This window comes from Erythrolamprus reginae, chromosome 7, assembly GCF_031021105.1.
Source record: "Erythrolamprus reginae isolate rEryReg1 chromosome 7, rEryReg1.hap1, whole genome shotgun sequence".
NCBI lineage: Eukaryota > Metazoa > Chordata > Lepidosauria > Squamata > Dipsadidae > Erythrolamprus > Erythrolamprus reginae.
The window spans coordinates 30,102,088-30,128,769 of NC_091956.1; the positions used below are offsets into that span (position 1 = coordinate 30,102,088).

Below are 26,682 nucleotides of genomic sequence, written 5' to 3' on the forward strand. Positions count from 1 at the left end.
AAGATATACTTATAGAAGATATACTTATAGAAAACAAACCTATACTTTTATGCCTTTGGCAACACCCTTGCCTTATTTATGATTGTACTGATGACTTTTCAAAATTGCGTGAAAACTAGCGCTTTTTCAAAGTGACTTTTAAAAAGTTCTTTATGGCTTCAAATAATTTACCTGCGTTTCTCCTGCACATGTTCATATCTGCAACTTGTTTCCATACATTGATGATTGGATCATAAACTTCAACACTTTTCCTAACTAAAGGGCCATCATGTCCTCCAGCTGCATAGAGTAAGTTATTTAAAACCCCAACACCTGCAAAGAGAAAATTAAAAAAAAATCAGAAATCAGAAAAAAGGGTCTACTGTTTTTTCAAATGCCATTACATTTTTTAAAAAAGTTGGAGACAATTGCATCAAGATTTCAATTGTTAATAAGTCAGAGATCACATGACAAAAATATTTTAAAATATTAGATCATTTGTAAGCCCTCTTCTAAGATCTTAAATTCAAAAATTGTGATTCTTTTTAAATGTGACATATATTAAATAGATTTAATAATATTATATGTTAAGGTGGATTTAAATTTAAATTTCTTAATCTCAAAAGTTGTTGCCAGATTCTTGGCTCTCTGGCTTCAATAGACCAACACAACCCTCCGCTGGTACAATTAATATCTAGCGGTGATAAAATGAATAGTGTTACCTATTTTAAAATAAAAATTACTTATAGTCCAATTTAGCCTGGGTTTACCCAGAACCAGGCATATCAAAAGTAAAATTTCTCCATCTAAATTGCAGTGCTTTGGCTATTTAAACTGTACTTAATTCATATATGATATGTAAATGTGCAATGTAATTTGCTAAAGGCCTTTTGATAAGTTCTATGAGAGAACAGGGAATGTGATGGCTTAGTGGCTAAGATGCTGAGCTTGTGGATCAGAAAGATCGGCAGTTTGACTGTTCGAATCTCTAGCACTGCATAACAGAGTGAACTCCCGTTACCTGTCCCAGCTTCTTCTAACCTAGCAGTTCAAAAGCACGTAAAAAATGCAAGCAGAAAAAGAGGGACCACCTTTGGTGGGAAGATTACAGCATTCTGTGCATCTTTGGCATTTAGTCATGCCAGCCACATGACCACGGAATCGTCATCAAGCAGTGCTGGCTCTTCGGCTTTGAAAGGGAGATGAGCACACACACACCCCTAGAGTTGGGAATGACTAACATGTATATGCAAAGGGAACCATTACCTTATGAGAGAACTTAATAATAATAGTTTAGTGCAGCAGTTAATTAATCAGGTTAGAAACCAGAACACTGCAAATTCTAGTCCTATTTCCAAAATAAATAGTGACAACTGCAGTGACTATCGGGGCATTTGCCAAAAGTTAAAACTGATTCAAAGGCAGAGAGAGAAAGAGAAAGAGAGGGAAAGTAAGAGAGGGAGGGAGAGGGAAATTTGTTATGTCACAAACGTAATTTAAGTTCTGATTGCTCACCAGCTCCACTACGTCGAGTACTCATCTCCGCAACATAGGTCCACTCATTTGAATTATAGCATTCCACTGTGCTAAGGCACTGACGTGATGCACCATCATAGCCACCAACTGCATACAACATACCTGGAAATAGGTTTAGGAGACATGTGTGTGCAAATGTGCCTATATTACATAGTTATACATACACAAAGATATAGTAACTATTCACTATGTAGTATATTTAAAATATAATTTTTTTGGGTGTGTTTTCCCTTCTTTTTAATAGACCAATATAGAAAATGGTTAAGATTTATTGCTAAACAAGCCTATAATTGTTATAATTGTACATTAACATACAACAGCAATATTCAAATATATAGAGAACATTTTCATAGGAGTTATTAGAGAATTAACACTATTTTGTATCAACAAAGTTTTTTCTTCCAGTTTACATACTATATAGCTATGGATGACAGTAAGTGCTTCTTTATGATGTAATGACAAATGTACTCTTTTTAGATTAATAATTTAGTTGTAAACATTTTTGAAAATTACAAGTGCAACATTTATTCATTTTTTAAAAAATAGAAGAAAGCATTGTGTTGTTGAAGTATACATTATTCTGTTCATTCTATAAACCCACTTCCCTATTTTATGGGCCAAATATTTTCATAGATGAAAATAAAAATCTTAATCAGGCTATTCATTCAACGAGGAAGGATTATTTATAATGTAAATCTTTAACACATTTCACAGCAAATGTAAAATGCAGCAGTAAATCTTTTAAGTTTTTTTAAAATAAAACCTTCTATCTGAATAGGCATTTCATAAAGGAATAATTTTACTTTCTACAATAAGCCAAGCAAATAGTGTCAGAGCCAAAGCACTAAAGAGGATAGAAAAGAAGGATGGAAAACTAGAGCAGAAACAGTGAAGTAGCATTCCTGGGCCTTCCATTTACAATAAAGTTCCACTCTGCCTTCGTAACATAACAAGCTTTAAAAGGTGTGTTTTGTTTGAATAGGCAGGACCTTTAGGACAGGGGTGGGTTCTGACTTACCTTGCTGCTGGTTTGCTTCCTCATGTGCCACATGGGTGTGTGTGTGTTGCGCACAGTGCAGACACATGCACAGTGCTTAATACTCAGCTTCTGTGTATCCACAGAAGCAACAAACAAGATGGCACCGCCACGACAGCCAGTTCAGGGGCGTGTCCAGCCAGCCATCACTGCTGATTTGGCGAGCAAGTGGGGGAATTCCCACGGCCGGTTCTATACAACCACTCTGAACTGGCAGGAACCCATCTCTGCTTTAGGATTAGATGTCTTAAAAGTTAAATCATGCAGAGAGAAAAGTCAACTCAGAAATCTTACCTCCAATTACACCTACTCCAACGCTACTTCTCCTTGTGTTCATTGATGCTACATGAAACCATGTTTTAGTCTTCATATTATAAGCTTCTACTGAGGATAAACCTGTTATAAAGCATAAAGAAACATACTAAAATTGAATCTAAAATCATACTAAAATTAAAATTCAATCTTGGTATTTTTTTTGCAGTAAGTAATACCGTAGCATATTAAAGCATACCATTTTGCTACCATCAGAGATAACTGGCTAAAATAAGCTGCATAAATAAAACTTCCTTCAGATTTTTCCTTCTATTGACTTCGCAGACATATCTATGCAACAACACTGGCTTACAAATGCCTCACTTTTTTGTTTCCCCAAATTTAGCCTTCAGAATTTCCCCAATGACCTCCTTTCCAAGTTTTAACCCAGGTCCAATTTGGCTTGGCCTAAATCAGCTGGTAATGCCACCTGTTGAAACAACACACATAAGTGGGTGTGTCTGCCTGCATGTCCCTCCCCCAAGACAGATTCAGCTCCAGTATGATTCTTCAAATGAAATGACCCAAATGAGGAAAAAAACAGATATATACTGCTCAAAAAAATAAAGGGAACACACAAATAACACATCCTAGTTCTGAATGAATGAAATATTCTCACTGAATACTTTGTTCTGTACAAAGTTGAATGTGCACAACAGCATGTGAAATTGATTGTCAATCAGTGTTGCTTCCTAAGCAGACAGTTTGATTTCACAGAGGTTTGATTTACTTGGAGTTATAGTGTGTTGTTTAAGTGTTTCCTTTATTTTTTTTGAGCAGTGTACTTTCTAAAGCAGGGGTCTCCAACCTTGGCAACTTTAAGCCTGGTGGACTTCAACTCCCAGAATTCCACAGCCATCAAAGCTGACTTAAGTCCGCCAGGCTTAAAGTTGCCAAAGTTGGAGCCCCCTGTTCTAAAGTATCCTACTTGTAATGATTTATATTTATCATTTCAGTATGTTTGATAATGAAATGTTCTGTTTGGAATTTAAGAAAGAAATAAAAATGCAAAAATGTGTTTCCGGGTGGGGAGGGGCGGGGGGAATGGTGAGAATGATTACAACAAAAACACTCCACAATCTAGATGCCTTATACAAAGAAGGACTGTATGGTGAAGTCACTATATAAAATGATATACCTGTACTCCCATCAAAACCTCCTACAGCATATAGAAGCCCGTTTAATACAGCAGTGCCCAAAGTGCTTCTTCTGTCTCGCATGCTAGCAATGCTTGTCCACTGGTCTTTTACTGGATCATAAGACTCCACAGTTCGAACCCTCAAGGAACCATTGAAGCCACCAACAGCAAAGACAAGACCATTCATGTATACAACCCCTGGGGAAAAAAGGGGGTTCTGTTCAGTAGTGGATTCTAAATCACACTGCTACCAGTCCGTGCACATGGCAGAAGCATTCTGGGTGGGTGGGTGGAGTTTCCCAGCACTGCTGCTACTGGTTCACTGAACTGGGAGCAATCTACCCCTAGTTCTGTTCTAGTAGAAAGGGTTTTCCACATATCATGAATACCAGACCAGATTTTAAAAAGAAGAAAGAGGTCTTCTTCTATTTTACTTTACACTTTTTAAAATCATACTCTTTTATCTTCCCTTTATCTTGCCTACTATATTTTATTCTATTTTATCTCACTGGAGCTACCTTATCTCATTTTGCTGTAACATCTCATTTTATTGCATTTTACAGTGATGCACCTGTTTGAGATGGTTTGTTTATTTATTTATTATTTGCATTTCTAGGCCGCCTTTCTCCAGGGGACTCAGGGCGACTTACAGCATAAAAAGAATACAAAAGCCAAGTTAATTGGCTAATCAATCAAATACATTATATCATATAATAAAAAGGAAATAAATAGCATAGATTGAAGCTTGCATGCAGGAAGCACTAATTTAAAGTGTTAGGGTACCTGCCCTGCATCTTCTGGAAGGCAGTTCAGCAACTTGGTGCCATCGCTGTTCTTTAAAATCAAAACACTCCACACTGCGGATAGCCTTTGGTGCTTGCCCGCCTACCACTACCATCACCTTTAACAGAAGCAACATCATAAACTTAGATACACATTAAATTAGGGGGGGGGGGAAATGAGAAAAAATGAACAGTCTCTGACTATGAAGAAAAAAACCCTATGCATAGTCCTATTCCATTTCTCAGTATGGCATTACTCAGGGTGGGTTCAAAAGGTTCAAGGAAAGCCCTGCAGGTAGGAATATGGTGCAGCCTTTTTTGACTTGTCCCTGGAAAAAAAGACATGCCATACCCCAAAAATTCCCACTAATGAAAAAATGAGAGGGCATCTTCCTTTGCCTACATATCAGTCATCTTAGTTAAGAGTCGTTTCTTTATGAATTGTAACTCTATTTAAGTCTGTTTATTGCCACACAATAGTTTTCAAACTTTATTAAATAAAAGGTAAAGTCCTAGGTTAACAAGAACGTAGACCCAGCTGAACAAGTATGCAGCTGAACACTGACCAGACTCTCTGGCGGCTTTATTAATTTTACTAGATAAATTTAAATATGATTTAATTAAACAGGAAATTAAAACATTGACATAAGGACCTCTTCCAACTATATTTTTTTACTTTATTCCAATTATAGACATATTTTAAAATAAAAAAGAGCCCACGTTTTAAATCACATACTTTTTTTTTCATACAACACAAGGCAATTCGAAAAGAAAGTACGGTACATAAACGTGACAAGCTTACCTTTGGAGGACTGGAAGGTATTCTTAACCTTGTTCGTGTGGACTTCATCAAAGCTCTTTGCTCAAGTGGCAACAAATGGTACTTCATTGCTTCAATTAGGTAATCTTTACATGCACTGCTATTTTTAACAAGCATCTCTTCTGCAACTCTCTGTGAATTAGCCATATTGATGCAATCTTAGCAAGAAAGAACACACTACTGACTAATTTGCATGAATGTAATTTTCATGTAGTTATTTGTTTTGAATTGGTTCAGTGAAAACTTTAAAATAATTGTTTTTCCAACAATCATTACTAAGTGAAAACAAACCAGAGACAATGACAATATAATCTTTTTATTTGTGAAGTAGTCTATGAAATATTCTCTAAGAATAATAAAGATTTTTTTTAAATTAATATTGATCAGTATTTTTCAGCCTGGGCAACCTTGGCTGTACAGACTTCAGTTTCCAGAATTCTCACCTTGAGAGACCAAGGAATTCCAAAAGCTGAAGTTTGCATGTCTGAAGTTGTGTCCAGATGGGAGAACATTTGACTTTTTAATTTATTATAAAATTTATTTTGTAAATTTTTGTATTTTATATTCATATAATTTAGCTATCCCGTTTATGGTACCCTTAGTTTATATAACCCTCAAACCTACAAGTCCAATCTATATACAATGCTATTAAAACTCTCATTGTCATTACCATTAATTGGGTGAGATGGTGCATCATAGGGCAACAAGATTTGAACCAAAATAACTCAAATGGGCTATCATGCAAAATGCATCCAAAATCTAGGACCCGTGGCTCCAGAAGGTTGCTACTATGGTTAGGCTGCTGCTGCGGTCATATGATGGTCATTCTGATCATGTTATTCCCTTCCTTTCTACCCTGTTTCCCTGAAAATAAGTCACCCCCGAAAGTAAGACATAGGAGAGGCTTCGTAGAATTGCCTAGTATAAGGCATCCCCCAAAAGTAAGACGTAGGAGATGCTTCATTTCGCAGCATTCCCGAACAGAACATATGTAACATATATTTGAAGAAAGTATAATTGTTGTTCATGGAAATAATGGTATGGTAGTAGTAAGAAATTCTTGATAGGATTCACAGTTTATCTGGTTATGCTGGTTTGTGATGACAACTACTGTACAGTATATAATAAATGTTCATTTTTTTTGTTCAGTAATGAATGTGAATTCTTCATTGAAAAAAAATAAGACATCTCCTGAAAATAAGACGTAGCACATCTTCGGAGTCAAAAATTAATATAAGACGCTGTCTTGTTTTTGGGGAAACAGGGTAGCAATCCTTCACTCCCTCTCCTACTCAGCAGCAAGGAATTGACTCACTGTGTCAGAAAGGTTGGGTATTTTTCCTGCTTTATTTGCCCTTCCTCTGGCACACAAACATGCACTTTTATCTATAGCCCATCTTTGTCCAGGAACTCAAAAATTATATATAATACTCCTATATTTCCTCACAACAACTCTATGGGGTAGATTGTGTTGAAAGTCATTAAGGAAGCTGCTGTGGCTGCAGATGGAGTAGGAACTGAACCTCTCTGGTGTCAGTTGTATATGTTAGCCATTATCCATAGTCCTTGCCCATTCTATTCATTTATTAGCTTCCTACTCTGTAATTGAATGTAAACTGCCCCCCCCCTTCAGTTGCTGGAGATCAGGTAGACCAGCACCATCCTAGCCCTAATGAGGTCATTAGACCTTATTTTAAAACTGTCTCTGGCAGCCTTTTAAACTCAGTGAAGAAGTCAATAGGGATTTCTAAACTGTTCTCTGGTGAGAACATCATTTGGCAATATAAGAGTATTATCTAGTATTGGGCGGGATGCATCATATGGGCAGGATGCATCACATGCTGGCCACACCCATGCCCAGTTTAGTGAATGGAGAAAAGTCCTGATACATCAAATGACGGCACCATGACGATGCGAATTGGCCACCCCTGGCCTAAGACTCTTTGTTATATTTCTTCTATTACACAAGCTTTTATCTTGCAGTATAACAAGGGAATAAAAGACCATGAATGAAATGCCTCTGGTTAATTACCTGAACCAAATATTCTTTTGACAGCAAAGGTAATCGAACATGTTCCATCAGACGTGCCATGAGTTCTTGCCTCACATCTTTGTCATAGTTAACCCAAGTAATCACTGCTTCGAATACCTTATGTGAAATAAAGACACGTTATGAGTTCTGTGTATGGTTTTCTTGACAGATAGATATAGAACGCCAAGATTTTGCTCATTTTGTAATTCAAATTGAAAGAGAGGAAGAACATTTTCAACAACAGCCAGTTGGAACTGCCTTGTCTAATTCTCTGTTGTTTCTTTCCATTCATCTCTTAGAAGGGAAGACATATTGGTTATACCTGTATAAAGTTTTAATTTATCTAGACCAGATTAATATGTTTTGAAATGTAACAATAACTAGCCAGTTTTGTCATTACGAAGAACACATCTAATTTCCCTTCTCCCAAAACCTGTTTTTCTGAATTAGCTGGAACTAGGGTTTCCTATCTGTATTTATATTTTTAAGCTCTTTTACATATTTAGCAGTATTTGAATCATATGCAGTTTGACTCTGAGTATTTTTTCACAATTGGTTTTCCTTTTGGAGATAACCATTAGAACCTTCCACCAGTTTATTAATAGTGGGGGCTAATATAGGAGACACCTTTCTTCCTCTAAGCAAGAAAGGGGTCTCCTATATTATCACGAACTACATAATAATGTAGGTAAAAGAGTTTTGAATTTCATAAGATTTTTGCTTTGGCAGCCACAAATGGAAAAAACCAAATCTGACCAGACTGGAGTGAAACAGAAAAAACATTCAAAGATCTGTCTCCTATATCCTCCTATCAAGGTATATTGTAAATGAATAAATATTTTAACAATGGTCCTTCTAATCTAGTTCTATGATTTTAAAGGTGTGTAAAACTTTTGCATTAAAAATATTTCAAAGCCAAAGTTAGATACTTCTGACCTTACTGCAACCGTTTTTATATTGGAATATTTTTAGCAAAAAAAGAGACACAGCATCTGAGTATCAGATCAAAAAAGATCAGAACATGCCACTTCAAAACTCAAATGTTTAATGAGCCGAGGTGGCGCAGTGGGTAGAGTGCAGTACTGCAGGCCACTAAAGCTGACTGCTAGATCTGCAGGTCAGCGGTTCAAATCTTATCACCGGCTCAAGGTTGCCTTCCATCCTTCTGAGGTGGGTAAAATGACGACCTGGATTATGGCGGCAATATGCTGGCTCTATTAAAAAGTGCTATTGCTAACTTGCTGTAAACCGCCCTGAGTCTAAGGAGAAAGGCGGCATAAAATCGAATAGATAAAATAATAAATAAATAAACATTACCATCTAAAACAGATTGCACTTCTCTACATTATTACATATTGTAACGTCCAAATAAGGAAGATATTACCTTACCTTTTCTTCTGATGCCACTGTTAATTTGTCACTGGATATTAAGCTGCACACATATTCTACACCAAGACTGAGAAATTCCTCACCTTGTACAATCTCAGTAAAGTACTGTTCTATTTCAAAAAAAATTGTAAACATATAGATTGCATCAACAGAAGCAGCATGAAGGAAACATTTTATCCTTATAGAGATTGAAGAAACACAAAGTAGTTTTCTTTCTAGTTATAACTGCTAGAATTGAAAAACCAGGCGATCTAGTGCCCGGTCGGTATTTGCAAAAGGCATGAAGGAACGTGGCACTGCTTACCAGCTGGACATTCTCACGCAGTAGTGCGGGAATGCCCAGAATCATTCTTTGGGCTGCACGGGCCACCGGGAGGCATGGGCAGAGCTACTACCCTATATCAGGGCATGCTCACTACCCACTCCTCCCTTTCAGCCGAGCTCGCTGCCCTGCAGACACTCACCCTCTGCTCAATCCAGGGTGTTTAAATGGTTGCCCAATTGGGGGCCGTGTAGGAATTTTTTGCAATTTCAGCACATTTAGTCCAGATTGTTTTTTCGCCTACTCCATCCTGGAAGAATGGGAAGCAATTGTGGTTATGGGGTGCATCTGTGGAAGATTGTGAATTCAAGTCCTGCTTTAGTCATGAAAATCAAATGGGTGACTTTGGGCTAGAGTCACCTCTTCTTAGCCTAACTCTCTTCACAGGGTTGATAAAACAAGAGGAGGGAGGTGTGTTGGATATGTTTGCTACCTTGTACAGTGATACCTCATCTTACAAACGCCTCATCATACAAACTTTTCGAGATACAAACCCGAGGTTTAAGATTTTTTTGCCTCTTCTTACAAACTATTTTCACCTTACAAACCCACTGCCGCCGCTGGGATGCCCCGCCTCCGGACTTCCGTTGCCAGCAAAGCACCCATTTCTGCGCTGCTGGGATTCCCCTGAGGCTCCCCTCCATGGGAAACCCCACCTCTGGACTTCCGTGTTTTTGTGATGCTGCAGGGGAATCCCTGCAGCGCAAAAAACGGGCGCTTCGCTGGCAACGGAAGTCCGGAGGTGGAGTTTCCCAGCAAGGGGAGCCTCAGTGAAATCGCAGCATTGCAAAAACACAGAGGTCCGGAGGTGGGAGGGGAGCTTCAGGGGAATCTCAGCAGCGCAAAAATGGGCGCTTCGGCTGGCAAAAGGGGTGAATTTTGGGCTTGCACACATTAATCACTTTTCCATTGATTCCTATGGGAAACATTGTTTCGTCTTACAAACTTTTCACCTTAAGAACCTCGTCCCGGAACCAATTAAGTTTGTAAGACAAGGTATCACTGTATTTGTAAACATTATTTGTAAAAAAGAATAGGCATAATATAAACTAATGACTAACAAAATGCATTCAGATGTGACATTATAGAAAATAGCAATTATAATTTCAAAATGAGAGCCTTGTAATCTTCACTAATGTTTATACATTGGCTATTAGAACATGGTATACCAAAATAACGATATCAAATTTATAATAGATCTTCCAATTCTGTGAAATCATACAAGAATTTATACAAACAAAATAAGCAGATCGCATATGGTAGTGCTTAAAAATGACTTTTGTCAATAAATATTGTGAACTAGTTTCAGGATCTGTTGAGGTATTTTAGATATTATAGATCAGAGGTCTTCAAACTTGGCAACTTTAAGACTTATGGACTTCAACTTCAATAGCTGGCTGGCTGAATTCTGGGAGTTGAAGTCCACAAATCTTAAAGTTGCCAAGTTTGAAGACCTCTGTTTTAGATCATATTTACACATAAATATTGGAAATTCAAAAGTATTTGCAAGCTTACGAGCACCATTCCATAGGTTGATAGTTGATGTACAAAGGGAAGGAGTTGGACAGATATCGGGTGGAAAATAATTCCACAATTCACCTTATTTTTTATATTTGAGCATTTATGCCAATAAATATGTAGCTAGAATAGTAGTGCTTGCATGGATGTAGGAGATATGGAAACCTGGTGGAATTCTTTACTTTTAAATAGAAATATCTGGGGATAAACAAATTCTAAGAAAGAAGAATGAAGTATGCTGACTATTAGGTATGATGTCAGAAAAAAGCAATGGGAAGGGAGTGCTGCTAATTGTTATTATTGAATTGCACCTGCTAGTTCAAGAAAAAGAATCCCATGCAGACAGGGGATTATGTGGGGACCAGTCCAAACATACTTTCCATAATCTTTTTGGAGCTAGGTCAATGAACTTCCCATTGCTGAAGAACTAGAGGCTTATGTGTCAAATTACATAATTGGTGAAAACCTATATTAGAAGACAATACAATTGGCTGGATCTCATTTTTATAATGCCTCAAATGGTTATGCAATATTTTCTCAAAGGAAAGAAATTAACACACAATCCATAATTGGAAATATTACTACATAAAATACGATATGTCTGAACGTACAGTATTTTTTCATCTGTAAAATTAACGCATTAAATGATTGAAATTGCTTTCCATAAGGTGAAATCCACAGAAGCAAGCATACACGCATGGTTAATACAAGGGGAATAATTCTCAATATAGGCTCTTGATGGTACAATGCAGAACAGCATTTCTCAGAAATGGTAGCTGGCCAGATAAAAAGATGAGTTGCATTTGCCGTATTATCGCTATTAAAGCTGAAGTATTCTGGGAAACTGAATTACTGTCTATTGAATTGCCACATTAAAATAATTATTTTCTTTATTTTGGCAAATTGAGTCCTACTATTGTATTGCTACATTAATATTTTGAGAAAGGGAAAAGGTGCCAGTTTTCAAAGATTGAATACTGCTTTGTTTAAATATCTATTTTAATCTTAAAATTTAGTTTTTGAAATTTATTCAGCCTCTGGGCTGTTTTGCTAATATCAAATCATAAAACAATGTATGTTTGTTATCTGTACAACTTTAATTTCTCCATTGTAATTTACTTTCTTTTTCATGTGAACAATATGGAAAGACTTATCTAAAGTTAAAAATAATACCAAAATCCCCATTTTCAGAACTGAACCTCCACTTGCCTGCATATGTGTTGGCCTTGTTCAGAAGCTCGGTGCAGGCATGCATATCAGCAAATGCTAGAATACCCAAACAGTTGATGGGATGAAGCTGAGTTTCCAAAAAATCAGAGCAACTTTTTTTAATAACCTGCAGCTGCAATAAACTAGCTGCTGGGAGGAGCACCTACAATAACCAAAATTAAAGGAATCAGTATAGTCAAGAAAAAGAAAGAAAGAAAAGAATTTCTAAGTCTAAGACAATCTGTAAGGAGTTAAATAATTATGTAACTAACAGGTAAATTGTCACCATGCTTCAATCTTAATTCTGTTTTGAACCTTTATTATCATGGGTAGTGATGAAGAATTGTGTGTGAATGCACAGGGGGGGAAAAATTATTGACCCCCTCAGAGAGGATCCGCAACTTGGGCGTTCTGCTCGATCCACAGCTTACATTAGAGCAATGTTTCCCAACCTTTTTTAAGCCGCGGCACATTATTCACATTTTCAAAATCCTGGGGAACATTGAGCGGGGGGGGGGGGGATTTTGGACAAAAAAAAATCTCTTCCTCCCTTTCGCTCTATTTCTCTCTCCCTCTTTCTCTCCCTTCCTCTTTCTCTCTCTCTCTCCATCTCTCTTTCTTTCTCCCTCCCTTCCTCTCTCTTTTGCTCTCTTTCTCTCTCCCTCCTTCCCCCCTCTTGTTGTCTTTCTTTCTCTCTCTCTCTTTCTTTCTCTTTCTCTCTCTCATTCTTTCTCTCTTGCTATCTCTTTCTTTCTCTCTTCCTTCCTCTCTTTTGCTCTTTCTCTCTCCCTCCTTCCCCCCTCTTGCTGTCTCTTTCTTTCTCTTTCTCTCTCTCATTCTGTCTCTCTTGCTATCTCTCTCTTCCTTCCTTTCTTTCTCTTGTTCTCTCTCTTCCTTTATTCTCTGCAGAGGCCGGCAAAGCTTTTTCTTATTTTAAATGTTCCGGGTGGGCTGGCAAGGGGATGGGGAGCGCGCGCGCACGCGCCGCTGACATCCCAAAGAACCTTCACCGCCCTCCGCTGTGAGGTTTTCTCTGAGCGCTAGCCGCCGTTGCAGCCACTGCTGCAGGAGGAGCTGGAGAAAGGGGAGGATCAGGCGGGCGGGCATCAGTGGTGAGAAGCCAGGCATGCGAGGGGGCTGGAAGCACTGGGGGGTGGGGGCAGCCGCGGCGCCGGCCTCCACACTTTCATCGCTCCCCACCCCAAACTCCAACGCCCGGCTACATTACCGGCTACTAACTGGTGCCGCCAGGGAATCTCCAGCTGGGCGGGGCGCTACTGGTGCCTCTGACCTGGAGCTCCTGCTCGCAGCCACCGCCCCGGCTACTGTCCGACACTGCTGCTGCCAGCGCTCTCCCGCTGGGCCCCAAAGGCACGAAAAAGGAGTCAGGAAGAATGAAGCTCAGCTTCCGATCTCGGAAGCTGAGCTTCGCGGCACACCTGACCATGTCTCGCGGCACACTGGTTGAAAATCACTGCATTAGAGAACCATCTTTCAGCTGTGGCGAGGGGGGCATTTGCCCAGGTTTGCCTGGTGCACCAGTTGCGGCCCTATCTGGACCGGGAGTCACTGCTCACAGTCACTCATGCCCTCATCACCTCGAGGTTCAACTACTGTAATGCTCTCTACATGGGGCTACCTCTGAAGAATGTTCGGAAACTTCAGATCATGAAGAATGCAGCTGCCAGAGCAATCATGGGCTTCCCTGGGTATGGCCATGTTATACCAACACTCCGCAGTCTGCATTGGTTGCCGATCAGTTTCCGGTCACAATTAAAAGTGTTGCTTATGACCTATAAAGCCCTTCATGGCATCGGACCAGAATATCTCTGGGACCACCTTCTGCCGCACAAATCCCAGCGACCGGTTAGGTCCCACAGAGTTGGCCTTCTCCAGGTCCCGTCGACTAAACAATGTTGTTTGGCGGGACCCAGGGGAAGACCTCTGGAACCAGCTCCCCCCGGGGATTAGAATTGCCCCCACCCTTCTTGCCTTTCGTAAACTTCTTAAAACCCACCTCTGCCGTCAGGCATGGGGGAATTGAGACATCTCCCCCAGGCCTATACAGTTTATGCATGGTATGTTTGTGTGTATGTTCTTTTGCTTTTTAATAAGGGTTTTTTAGCGATTTTAAATTATTAGATTTGTTATACATTGTTTTATTGTCGTTGTGAGCCACCCCGAGTCTACGGAGAGGGGCGGCATACAAATCTAATAAATAATAATAATAATAATAATAATAATAATAATAATAATAATAATAATCAGTGTGGGCACGCATGCACTATCATGCATGCATGTGCCCTTTTGGCACCCGAACAAAAAAAGGGTCACCATCACTGTACTAGATGAATGTTTTGATTTGATTACAGCCACTTCCCATTTTAGGGCAGTGCAGTGATTCAGCAGTTAAGACACTGGGCTTGTTAGTTGGAAAGCTGGCAGCTCCAGCCCAAACTGGAGATTTGAGCACCATGCCACAGGGTGAACTCACATCTTTGCCCAGGCTCCTTGCCAACCTAGAAATCTGAAAGGATGCAAATGAGAATAGAAAAGCAGGAAACAGAGGTGGGTTCCTCCTGGTTTGAACCAGTTCCATAGAACCAGTAGTAAACCAATGGTGATGTCACAAGGCTGGTTCTGTTGGTGCCAGTCTGTGGATGGTGCCATCTTGTTTTGGGCTTTTTTTTTTTTTTGCTATTTTTTGCTGTTTTTTGCTTCTGCACATGTACAGAAACTTGAGTTTTCAGCATGGTGCGGCTACGTGGCGTGCAATGCACATGCGGCCACACGGACAAGAGGAAGCACTGGTGTTGAGGCAGTGATGGGCTCCTACAGGTACGGTCAGGTATGCAGAACCGGTAGAAAAATTTTGGTCAGGTACACAGAACCAGTAGAAAAAAATTGTTTTTTTTTCTTTTCTCCCCCTTCTGGGCTCTGGGTATGTTTTTCCTATCGCAGTAAATGAGATTGAATGTGTATAATTTTAGAAGAGCTGTGCCTGTGTGTGTGTACATATACTTTATATAGTAGATAATGTATACTTTTGTGTGCCTGTGCGTAATATGTATGTACACATATGGCATACAGTGGTACCTCATCTTACGAATGCCTCTTCTAACGAACTTTTCAAGATACGAACCCGGTGTTTAAGATTTTTTTGCCTCTTCTTCCGAACTAGGGGGAAAAGACTCAATTTAAATAACTAGGAGAACAGCGTGTTTGCAAGCACTGAAAGAGTGTCTTTTTAAGAAAGAAAAGGGAGGGGCGGCTTGGAGGGGGAAAAGACTCAATTTAAATAACTAGGAGAACAGCGTGTTTGCAAGCACTGAAAGAGTGTCTTTTTAAGAAAGAAAAGGGAGGGGCGGCTTGGAGGGGGAAAAGACTCAATTTAAATAACTAGGAGAACAGTGTGTTTGCAAGCACTGAAAGAGTGTCTTTTTAAGAAAGAAAAGGGAGGGGCGGCTTGGAGGGGGAAAAGACTCAATTTAAATAACTAGGAGAACAGTGTGTTTGCAAGCACTGAAAGAGTGTCTTTTTAAGAAAGAAAAGGGAGGGGCGGCTTGGAGGGGGAAAAGACTCAATTTAAATAACTAGGAGAACAGTGTGTTTGCAAGCACTGAAAGGGTGTCTTTTGAAGAAAGAAATGGGAGGGGTGCCCCCCTTGCCTTTCTTCCTTCCCACTCACCCTTTAGCCTAGCCTTGCTTCTTCCACCCGCCCCTGCCCTCTGTTCGCCTCCCTTCTAAAGTTTGGGATTTTTCTGAAGGATTTGCACGCATTATTTGCTTTTACATTGATTCCTATGGGAAACATTGTTTCATCTTACGAACTTTTCACCTTACGAACCTCCTCCTGGAACCAATTAAGTTCGTATCATGAGGTACCACTGTATATACATAGAATTGAATAGTATGTTTTGAATGTTCAGTAATAATAAGGGAAATTGTATCTCTTTGAGGTGAGGAGGTGGCCAGGCACCCTAACCCTAACCCAAACCCTAACCCTTTAGTGATGTCAAGTTGGCAACCTTTAAGCCAGTCACATGACCTTTAAGCCACCCCCAGTTACATGATCATCAAGCCATTCCCGCCTGGTCATATGGCTGGCAAGCCACACCCATAAAATAAGCTACGCCCACATTGTGGTAGTAAAAAGAGGAGGAGAGTTGCTCTTTCCAGGTTTCCAAAGGAGAAGAGATACAGAGAAGAGGCAGAGATACAGATACACACAAAGCATCCTCTAGGCATTCCCCATTCCCCGTTTTAAAGCCACAGGTGGGTATTGCGGGCATATCCTCCTTTCTGTCGTCCCCTGTTCCCAGATCCCATTTCCATCCCGCCAGCCCTCACAATAGCGAGACTGGCATCAGTGACGGCTGGGTCGGGCCAGTGTCTTGGGGCGGAGAGCAGGTTGTGCATCTCCCCAAGCAACCAGGGCACATCCAGCACCAACAAGGGCTGGAAGAAGCTCCAGTCAGAATGAGGCACTGGAGAAGCAGCCCCAGTCACTTCCCCATCCCCTGTCATTGCCCTTACCTTCTCAGACTAGGCAAGGAGTGACTGGGAGGGGATGGCAAGGGCCAGGGCCAGTCAGTGATGGGATCACCTGGCAGGGAGTCACAACAGAGGGCCCAAAGAGCCACATGCAGCTCCAGAGCTGCAAGTTGCAGACCCCTGTGACCTAACCCTTTCATTTGCTTGATATTGCTTGATAGAATGCAGCTGCGAGAGCAATCATGGGCTTCCCTAGGTATGCCCATGTTACACCAATACTCCGCAGTCTGCATTGGTTGCCGATCAGTTTCCGGTCACAATTCAAAGTTATGACCTATAAAGCCCTTCATGGCATCAGACCAGAATATATCTGGGTCCACCTTCTGCCGCACGAATCCCAGCGACCAGTTAGGTCCCACAGAGTTGGTCTTCTTCGGGTCCCGTCAACTAAACAATGTCGTCTGGCGGGACCCAGGGGAAAAGCCTTCTCTGTGGCGGCCCCGACCCTCTGGAACCAGCTCCCCCCGGAGATCAGAATTGCCCCCACCCTCCTTGCCTTTCGTAAGCTCCTCAAAACCCACCTCTGTCATCAGGTTTGGGGGAACTGAACTACCCTTTTCCCCCTAGGCCTATACAATTTATGCATGGTATGTTTGTGTGTATGTTTGGCTTTAATAAGGGTTTTTTAATTATTTTAAACATTAGATTTGTTACATGCTGTTTATTACTGTTGTTAGCCGCCCCGAGTCTGCGGAGAGGGGCGGCATACAAATCTAATAAATAAACAAACAAACAAATAAATATTAAGTGTATTTTGTCAAGGAATGTAAAAATCAACAGCTCTTTAAAATGCAAGCACACGCAAGACGCTCATTGATTATTTTATGCTACAATAGGACAAGAAGACAACAGAAATACTGTTTAAAAGTGCACATATGCTAAGAAATAAATATTACCCTCACCAGAACTAAAGAGAGCAGGTTTGTTCCACCATAAGTGTTTTATAATCAAAAAATGTAATCATCTCACTCACCTGTACATTTTCTTCCGTAACTGTAAACTTTCCTGTGTAAATGTATTCGATGAGCATCTTAAGGGTCCAACCATCAACTTGGTTGATTCGAACTTTCTTTGCTTGACTTTCACTCATTTCACCTGCAAGACAGATTTAAATCAAACATTGCCAAGTAGAATGAACATGCTGAAAAGAGATCTTATTAGGTAGCAAACAAAAGTAATTCCCCAGTAATAAAACAGGAAATGGCAATATAATAATACCCATGAGTACAAAAGTGCTAGCCACGAGGTAGTGAATTTTTGACATCTTTCATAATTTCTAATTTTGTACAACCATAATTCAAAAGCACCAGAGACCAAAAATGAAGGTCTTTCTTTCCTTAAAAAAAAGAGAAATAAGCTTATTCTCAGCATTATTCTTGAAATCGAAATACTAAATAAATCTCGAATTAAAAAGCAGTAATCAAACTTAATTTACCTCCTATTCAAATTATATAAATATTTTGAAACGCTGGATACATACTGTATGTTTCTCTATTGTTAATAACTTGATTGCTTGGAAGCTTAAGCACTAAGTTGGACTTATATATTCATTTTATATTATGATATTTACTTAATTACTTATTTACTTACTTATCTATCTATCTATCTATCTATCTATCTATCTATCTATCTATCTATCCATCTACCTACCTACCTAACTACCTAATGACATATCATACATGACTAGCATCATTGCCACATCATCATCATCATAAATAATAATAATAATAATAATAATAATAATAATAATAATAATAATAATAATAAAAAATTTGTAGTGCCCTTTTACCAATAGCCATATACAGTTTTGGGGGACAGACAATAATACTTATTAGGTTAACAAATATTCCCTCTCTCCCCCAGATCCCACAATATAGGAAAGGGTTACGTTAAAAAATTCATGTAAAGCATAACATCAATTCTTATAATGTATTTTGAAAGCCAGGAAAATCTAGAGTAGTCTGGGTGCCAGCAGCTGCTACTTATGATATATGATATATGACTCCATACAGTATACGGCAGCGGTCCCCAAACTATGGCCCGCGGGTGAGTGACAGTGCACCAGATTTTACATCTCCTTCCAGCACCGTTAACAGTCCGTTGCTGGGGGGGGGGGGACCACGGACCACCAGATTACTGTCAGGGCAGCAGGGGCCCGCTGACATCAAACCCTGCACCGGCCAGCAAAGCCAGCTGCCCAGGGAAGCAGTACACTTTTCAAATGCGTGCTTTTCAAATGCACTGCTTCCCCGGGCAGCCAGCTTTGCTCGCTGCCGCTGGGTTTGACATCAGCAGGCCCCTGCTGCCCAGACAGTATCCCCCTAACCGCCAAGCTCGCCTTGTGCCGTGGGGGTGGGGGCGCTTGCAAGCCCCTCGCCTCCACTGCCTCCTCTTCCACCGCCCCGCTGCCTGAGCCTGTGCTGTTGGAAGATCCAGTGTTGCTTTTGCTAAAGGTAGGCAAAAAAAAGGAGAGGGGGGAAGGAAGGAAGAGGGACAAAGAAAGGAGGAAGAAAGAAAGGGAGAGAGAAAGGGAGAGAGGCTGGCTGTGGGTGGGTTGGCTTTGTGAGAAGCGGCGGCAGCAGCAACGGCCAGAGGTGGAGGTGTTGGAGGCCCTGAGGAAGGTGCAGCAGGTTGAGAAGGCTGCAGCAGCGGTTGTTTCAACATGGCACTGGCGGCGGCAAAGGGGAGGGGGAAAGGGCCAAGCGCCCCTGCTCTGTCTTCACTGCAAGGCCTTCAACGAAAAATGTGGTGAAAAAAATATAGAGAAAAAAACAATAATAAAGGATATAAAAAAAGATATAAAGGATATTTAAAAAGGATAATAATAATAATAGTAGTAGTAGTAGTAGTAATAATAATAATAATAAAAAAAAAATTGTAGTGCCCTATTACCAATAGCCATATACAGTTTATGAGGACAGACAATAATACTTATTAGGTTAACAAATATTCCCTCTCTCCCCCAGATCCCAAATTATAGCAAAGGGTTATATTAAAAAATTAATGTAAAGCATAACATCAGTTCTTGTAATGTATTTTGAAAGCCAGGAAAATCTAGAGTAGTCTGGGTGCCAGCAGCTGCTACTTGTGATATATGATATTTGACTCCATACAGTAAAAGCAGAATTTAATAAATACTAGAATGTACACCAATTTGATGAATTCATTTTATATGTAAAGCAATTAGTTTTTTAAAAAATCAAAATAAATTGCAAGCATTAATTGAGAGGATTAATAGTATTAGCATTTTGATTTACTGTAATATAAAGCAAGTTCATCTCTTTGCAAATGTAAAAAGACACCTTTTCAATTCGTGGAGATTGGAATAGGACTATCTGTAGTGCCAGAATGAATGTTTAGAATAGAGAATTTAAAGCAAATCTCAGCTCTGAGGAGCATTTCTGATGGATATCCAAAATCTATTAACAATGGAAAATGCCTGCAATATCTATTGTGTTAAAATAGCAGCTTGAATTTATTTTTTATTTTATTTGTTTTGTCACATATGTATTGATGGTATACAAAGATATAATATTTACATACATGATACTAGTAAAAGAGAAACATTAGGACAGGGGACAGAAGGCACTCTGGTGCACTTATACATGTCCCTTACTGACCTCTTAGGAATCGGGAGAGGTCAACAGTGGATAGTCTAGGGGTAAAAGTTTGGAGGTTAGATGATGATACTAGAGTCTGATAGTGAGTTCCATGCATCAATGACTCGGTTACTAAAGTATTAAAGTTACTTTAAGTTTGTATATGTTGTGTACTTGTGTGTTGTTGTGGTTGAAGCTGAAGTAGTCATTGACAGGAAGAACACTGTAGCAGATGATTTTATGGGCTATGCTTAGGTCATGTTTAAGACAATGTAGTTCTAAGCTTTCTAAACCTAGGATTGTAAGTCTAGTTGCGTAGGGTATTATGTTACGAGTAGAGGAGTAGAGGGCCCCTTCTAGTAAAATATCTCTGGACATTTTCTAGTGTGTTTATGTCTGAAATTCAAGCAATCCTAAGGAAAACAAATCCTTCTCTAGCATTATAACATCAGAAGTTGGCTGATTCCCAAACTAACCAGGTCTCACTTTTTTTCTGAGCATAGCATTAATTTCCATCTCTCTCCTTATATGACAGCTGCCAACACTTTGTGCCTGCAAGACTACTATGATATCAGAACCTGTTGTCTAATCACAATGAAAGGTGGAACAGAGAGAACGTAACACTGGGTACTGATGCAATTTTATCCTTCTCTTTCACTACTGTTTTAAATAATATATTCAGTTACTTTTAAAGCTGTTACATGAAGGTTCAAAGTGAAACAAAGCTAATCAGCTACTCTGACCGCCTGTCATCACATCCAATTACCGTACTTTTACGTATACACATCTCAGAAAAGCAGAAATTACCTATCCTTAAGGAGAATCTAACATTTTACATTTTAATCTAAATATCTTTTAGGAAATGCTGCAGCCCAAATTAATTACCGTTTGAAACAGAAGAATTGCTTTTTTAAAAGATTCAGGAGATGCTATTATTCACAAAATGAATGAAAAATATTTTTTGGACCTTCTGGGACAAGATGGTGAACTGAAGGCAGTTCTGTAGAAACCAGAGAGGTGAGATCACACAAGCTGTTTTTCCTTGCCGTTGCCTCTCATGAAAAAACTTATATATATATATAAGTTCTACACAGCAGGCAATTGCTGAGCCATCAAACCACACCCAGCCACCAGTATTTATAGAAGGAAGGCAGCTCAGGTCTCGCTGTGTTCGCCCTAGAACAAGGACAGAAACACCAGCCTGAAGATGACGAGTGGGACCTCGTCGAAACGTCGCCAGAAATTTCCAAATCCTACACAGGAAGAAACCCGAATATACCAAGACCATCATACCTGTACCCGTGAAAATCTACAAATATATATGTGTGTGTGTGTGTGTGTGTGTATGTATTAGAAATTGGAATTTAATTGGAAATTAAATGTAAGATTTACAAATAATAAGGATACTTTTTATTTACATAGTTTGAGAAATATAATATTGATACAAAGAATTTTATGTATTACTATGTATAATACTGTACTACCATTTTCCCAAACTCCTTGATTTTGTATCCTTTCCCCTTACCCTTTTTCTCTTTCTGTTTATACTTCCCTTCTCCCCCTCCTTTTGTATTAATAAATAACCTATATTTTAAAAAAGAAAAAGAAAAGAAAAAACTATAAGATGGCAGTTTCTGGAAAAGGGATAATTGGGAGTCTGGGGAATTTGCCATAATTACTCCAGCTGCAAACAGCTTTTTTTCAAAAGGACCCCAAGTTTGTTCACTTCCTTGGCTAATTACCTGTGAACATTGACTAGTAAAAAGTGTCAAAGAAGTTTAGAATGACAAGGCAGAATATGGGTGAATGTCTTCAAAACTTAATATAAGAATATGAAGATCTATTTTTATAATCCTTAAGACCTTTAAAAATCAAACAAAGAGCAAAACACAAAACAGGATAGAAACAAGAGCTCATAAAATGTTGAAACATTGGATTTTGAATATTAAGGCTTCAAAATTATTTTTAGAGAAAGCATGTTTGTGGAAGAAAATACTTTTCGAATTTAAGACATAACAAAAAAAATGCATGGTATTTGGAGACATCTTTGAGGAATGAGATCTGTATCAGTAATCTGATTCAATTATATCAGTTATGGTTTGCAGCAAAATCTATCGAAGAAAAATATGAAGGAAACTCTGAATAAGAATAGATGATGAGATATAAAGCAAAACAACTGTATGGAAAACTCTTGCCTTTTAAAGAAAAAGATAAAAATGATAATTCCAGACAGCAATTGGAATAATTTCCTGTTAACTTTATGCTAATACATAAACAATATTTTTGCGTATGTTTATGTATATCTATGTATGTTTTATGTATATTAGTTTTAGACAAATAACTGTTTTCATTCAAAATAAGTTTGGAAACTTTTTCTCTTTGAAGGAGAAACTATTTTTCTTTGTTATGCTAAATTTTAGATTTTTATTTTAGAATGCTGAGATTACTTTACATTTTTGACATGTACCTTTTTTTGTAATTTACGCACACACACACCAAATACACACATATGTATATGGTATGATGAGGCTGGAAAGTTATTTTCTTTCCCTCATGCACTTTTCCCTTTTTCCTAATGGTTTGTATTTTTATCGATTTTCAATTTAATACAATTATTACAGATGAAAGAATGTTTCTTCAAAAGCAATGGATTTGGTTAAACTGACTGAATTAACAATGACTTGCAAATCAATTTATATACCTATTCCAGATATAAAAAACAGAGCATCAACATCTCAAAATCCAATTGGCATAGAAAGCATCATGGCAAAACACATAATCCAATTATCTGAAATTGGGCCAAAAAAGCACTCCAACATAAGATGTAAAGCTACCATCCTCCATCCATGTTGAATTTCCTTTCCATGTATTTCAGATTTTTATTTTAGCAGCTTAAAGAAAACATTTTACCAACCTATGTTAACACCAAAGATAACAGTCCTAGCAAGAATGTAGTTTCCAAAGTGCAGCTTTTACTTCTAGCAATCAGCTTCAAGAACAAAGTGTACTTATTAAAGTGTTTTAAATACACCGTGCATATTTACATACAGCACAGTAGCATCCTGAGGAAATAGTTATTATGCTTATGCCCTTCAAAATAGGCTAATCGTTCAATTGCAAGAGACAACAAGAAGAATAAACAGGTACCTGTAAACATTGCATGGAAATATGGACTGCAAGCTGCTAATACAATTCGATGAGCTGCAATTTCCATGTCTTCAGCTACTATTGTCACGTCACATAATAGATTTTGACTATTAAGAAAAACAAAGCAAAAATAACCTTAGGCCACAGGAAAGATAAAGTTGCCTGTTTCATTAGCTATTGTGCATGTTCACCATGTTTAACAAAATAAGCAGCTGATAATCAATAGTCAGTTTCTTATCATTCTCCTTGGGCTATTGAGCCTTTGCTTTTGGGGTTTTTTTAACTAAGGAAAGATCCAGCATTTTAAAAAATAAAAATAAAACCTGATCACATTTGTAAAGGCATAGTTTAAGTGCTATCAAAATCTACTTCAGGTTTGGACCCCACTTTTTCTGCACAATCTCCATTAGATTTAAGAACCCCTGATAGAAAGATTAAAAAATAACAATTAAAAGATGAACATTATTTCTTGCCCAGTCTTGTCCCTGATAAAAATAATTTATTTTAATCATAGGATGGTTGAATAAATTTACTATTATCAACAGTAGTAGAAAGCCAGAGAACCTTGCTTCTGTATACAATTCCCTCCCTCACATACTATTTTGACTTAATAAGATTACTTTACCATGTATGTGCCATAAATATGTAAAAACAAAAACAAATACATTTTACAGAAATTAAGCAGTTTATTCCTTAACTCCATGATTAGAAACTTGAATTGTAATCTACAGTATCTGTAACAAATGGCCACATGGAAGTTGTAGTTCAATACAGTGGTACCTCATGATACGAACCCCTCATCTTACGAACAACCCGAGATACGAACCCGGGGTTCAGAAATTTTTTGCCTCTTCTTACGAACTTTTTTCTTCTTACGAACCCGCCGCCCGGCTGTCGCTTTTTGAAACAGCCAGGGGGCTTCTCAGCGTCCTCCTGAACCCAAATGCAAAACCCGAACTTCCGGGTTTGGCATTCAGGAGGCCGCCGAGAAGCCCCCGGCTGTTTTAAAAGACAACAGCTGGGCGGCGGGGCTTCTCGGCGGCCTCCCGAACACCGAACACGGAAGTTCGGCAAAAGTTCGGGTTCGGGAGGCCGCTGAGAAGCCCCGCCGCCTGGCTGTCACCTTTTAAAACAGCCGGGAGGCTTCTCAGCGTCCTCCTGAACCTGAACGCCAACCCGAACTTCCGGGTTCGGCGTTCGGGAGGCCGCCGAGAAGCCCCCCGGCTGTTTTAAAAGACGACAACTGGGCGGCGGGGCTTCTTGGTGGCCTCCGGGGAGAGTAAAATTCTTGGTCTCCTGGACTCAGGATGCCCCTTAATTAAATCCCATGTACATTTAATAGTCAAGAACCAAGCACTCCAAGATCTTCATCCAATGCTCTAGTTCCCTCTGAATAGGCTCAGTTGAATTTTCAAAAATCTAAACCAGAATGCCCAATACATATTTAGAACACAGGACAACCATTTTCAAACAATTTGCTTTCAGATTTATTTTTTTTTGTAATTATGATAGATATCATATGAATGTGTAGTTTATGCTATAGTGCTTATATTTAGCTTTCCCCTTTCAGATATCCACAACAATACAGGAAAATCTGATGGTCAGACCATAACATATCAAAGCTCCCATCTTATTGATCATTAGGAAGGAATGTTTAAAATAAATGGCAAACAAAAAAACCGATAGCTTCTTTAGTCATATGCCAAAACAAGTGAAAGAGTCGAAACACAGGAGATATGACAGAGACAATGCCTATATTGTTCAAGTTATGAAAGCACGTGACAGTGAAGAAAAAGTAGAGGATCTAACCCAAAATAGCAGCACACACAAAGCAGTGGACAGGAGCACAATTAGTGGAGCTATGACCCAATAGTTGTCCAGTAGTATTTTACCACTTTGCCCCTAAAGAGGAGATACCATCTTTATCCTCAGAGAAATACTTTCATAAGAAAGATAATTTTTCAGTGGTGGGGGAATTATATGACATCTATAATCCACATCATATCACCACTATCATCATTTAAAAACAAATTTGTCATTAATAAAGAGCTGAAATTTCTGCTGCCCAGAAAAGTTGTACAGTGGTACCTCTAGATATGAGCTGCTCCACATGCGAGTATTCCAAGTTACGAGCCACGACGCGAGCGAAATTGCTGTTTGACACCCAAGCTCAAATTCAGGATACAAGCCGAGCTTCCACTAGGTGGCACAAGTATCCTTGCTTCTTGTTATCTCGGCACGAAAAACAAAGTATAAAGGCATTCGTTCGAGATGCGAGTCGATCGAGTTACGAGCTCGGGTCTGGAACGAATTAAACTTGTATGTCAAGGTACCACTGTATTAGGCACTTCAAAGTTTCCCCTTCAAAATCTTTCGATCCCCTTATATAAAATCTTATCCAGACCAGCTCTGGAGAGAAAATAACAACAATTACCGGTATATAAAATGCAATGGCCAGCACATCATCCTATTTAAATAATGCAATTTCATATTCAACATTACATTTGAATAAGAGCAAAATCTGGAAAACTACTAAAGACACTGCCTGCTTTTCATGAACTATACCTTCTTAATTCATTCAAAACTTTAAAAGCTTTATTCGTGTGCCAAGGATCCACTGTATCATCATCTTTCAAATCCAGAGGTTTTTGCTGGCATAATTTGGTATATCTGAAAAAGAAAAAGATTTGTTAACCATGAGAGTCTGCAACCAACTTAATTACTAATGCTAAACTAATTAATTTATGCTTTTATTGTTCCACAATATTATTGTTCTATAGCCTGATAAACTGCTGGGAGCCAAACTTGGACAGTCTTAAAATAAAAAATGAAGATCACAACTTTATTTTCTTTGCTAGTATACTATAATTTAACAGTTCAAATAACTCATCAATGCCAACTTACTTATTTATTTATTCGACTTCTATGCTGCCCAATCCCAAAGGACTCAGGGCGGCTTACAACAGTGATAAAAATACAATAAAATAGATATAAAGATAAAAAAGTCAAACATTTCTAAACTAAAACATTATAAAATGAAACCCCATAAAGATAAAAACAGTCACCGTCATACACATGCACACCATTCATAAAATTGGCCATCTATATGGAGCATGTGATCAATAACTTTAGAATAGGGGTTCGCAAACTTGGCAGCTTTAAGACTTGTGGATCAACTCCCAGAATTCTCCAGCCAGCTATGCTGGGAATTGAAGGCACAAGTCTTAAAGTTGCCAAGTTTGAAGAGCTCTGCTCTAGAATAATAGGCACTTTAGTGGCATTATGTTGAAAAAAATAGGGATTGTTCTG

General features: G+C 38.9%; 1 protein-coding gene across 2 annotated transcripts in view; it reads right to left on the bottom strand.

Moving 5' to 3' along the window:
- Window positions 1-26,682, bottom strand: part of KLHL2 (kelch like family member 2) — a 33,927-nt gene that overhangs the window by 5,171 nt on the left and 2,074 nt on the right. The window contains exons 2-13 of one of the 2 annotated variants that reach the window (XM_070757259.1): window positions 25,939-26,043; window positions 23,374-23,480; window positions 17,601-17,722; window positions 12,074-12,236; window positions 9,025-9,134; window positions 7,636-7,752; window positions 5,586-5,735; window positions 4,785-4,902; window positions 4,002-4,199; window positions 2,846-2,947; window positions 1,495-1,617; window positions 172-312 (exon numbers count right to left, since the gene is read on the bottom strand). In XM_070757259.1, the coding sequence (XP_070613360.1) occupies window positions 172-312; window positions 1,495-1,617; window positions 2,846-2,947; window positions 4,002-4,199; window positions 4,785-4,902; window positions 5,586-5,735; window positions 7,636-7,752; window positions 9,025-9,134; window positions 12,074-12,236; window positions 17,601-17,722; window positions 23,374-23,480; window positions 25,939-26,043 (1,556 nt within the window). The remainder of the gene's footprint in view (window positions 1-171; window positions 313-1,494; window positions 1,618-2,845; window positions 2,948-4,001; window positions 4,200-4,784; window positions 4,903-5,585; window positions 5,736-7,635; window positions 7,753-9,024; window positions 9,135-12,073; window positions 12,237-17,600; window positions 17,723-23,373; window positions 23,481-25,938; window positions 26,044-26,682) is intronic. The other variant, XM_070757260.1, reaches the window with a different exon arrangement.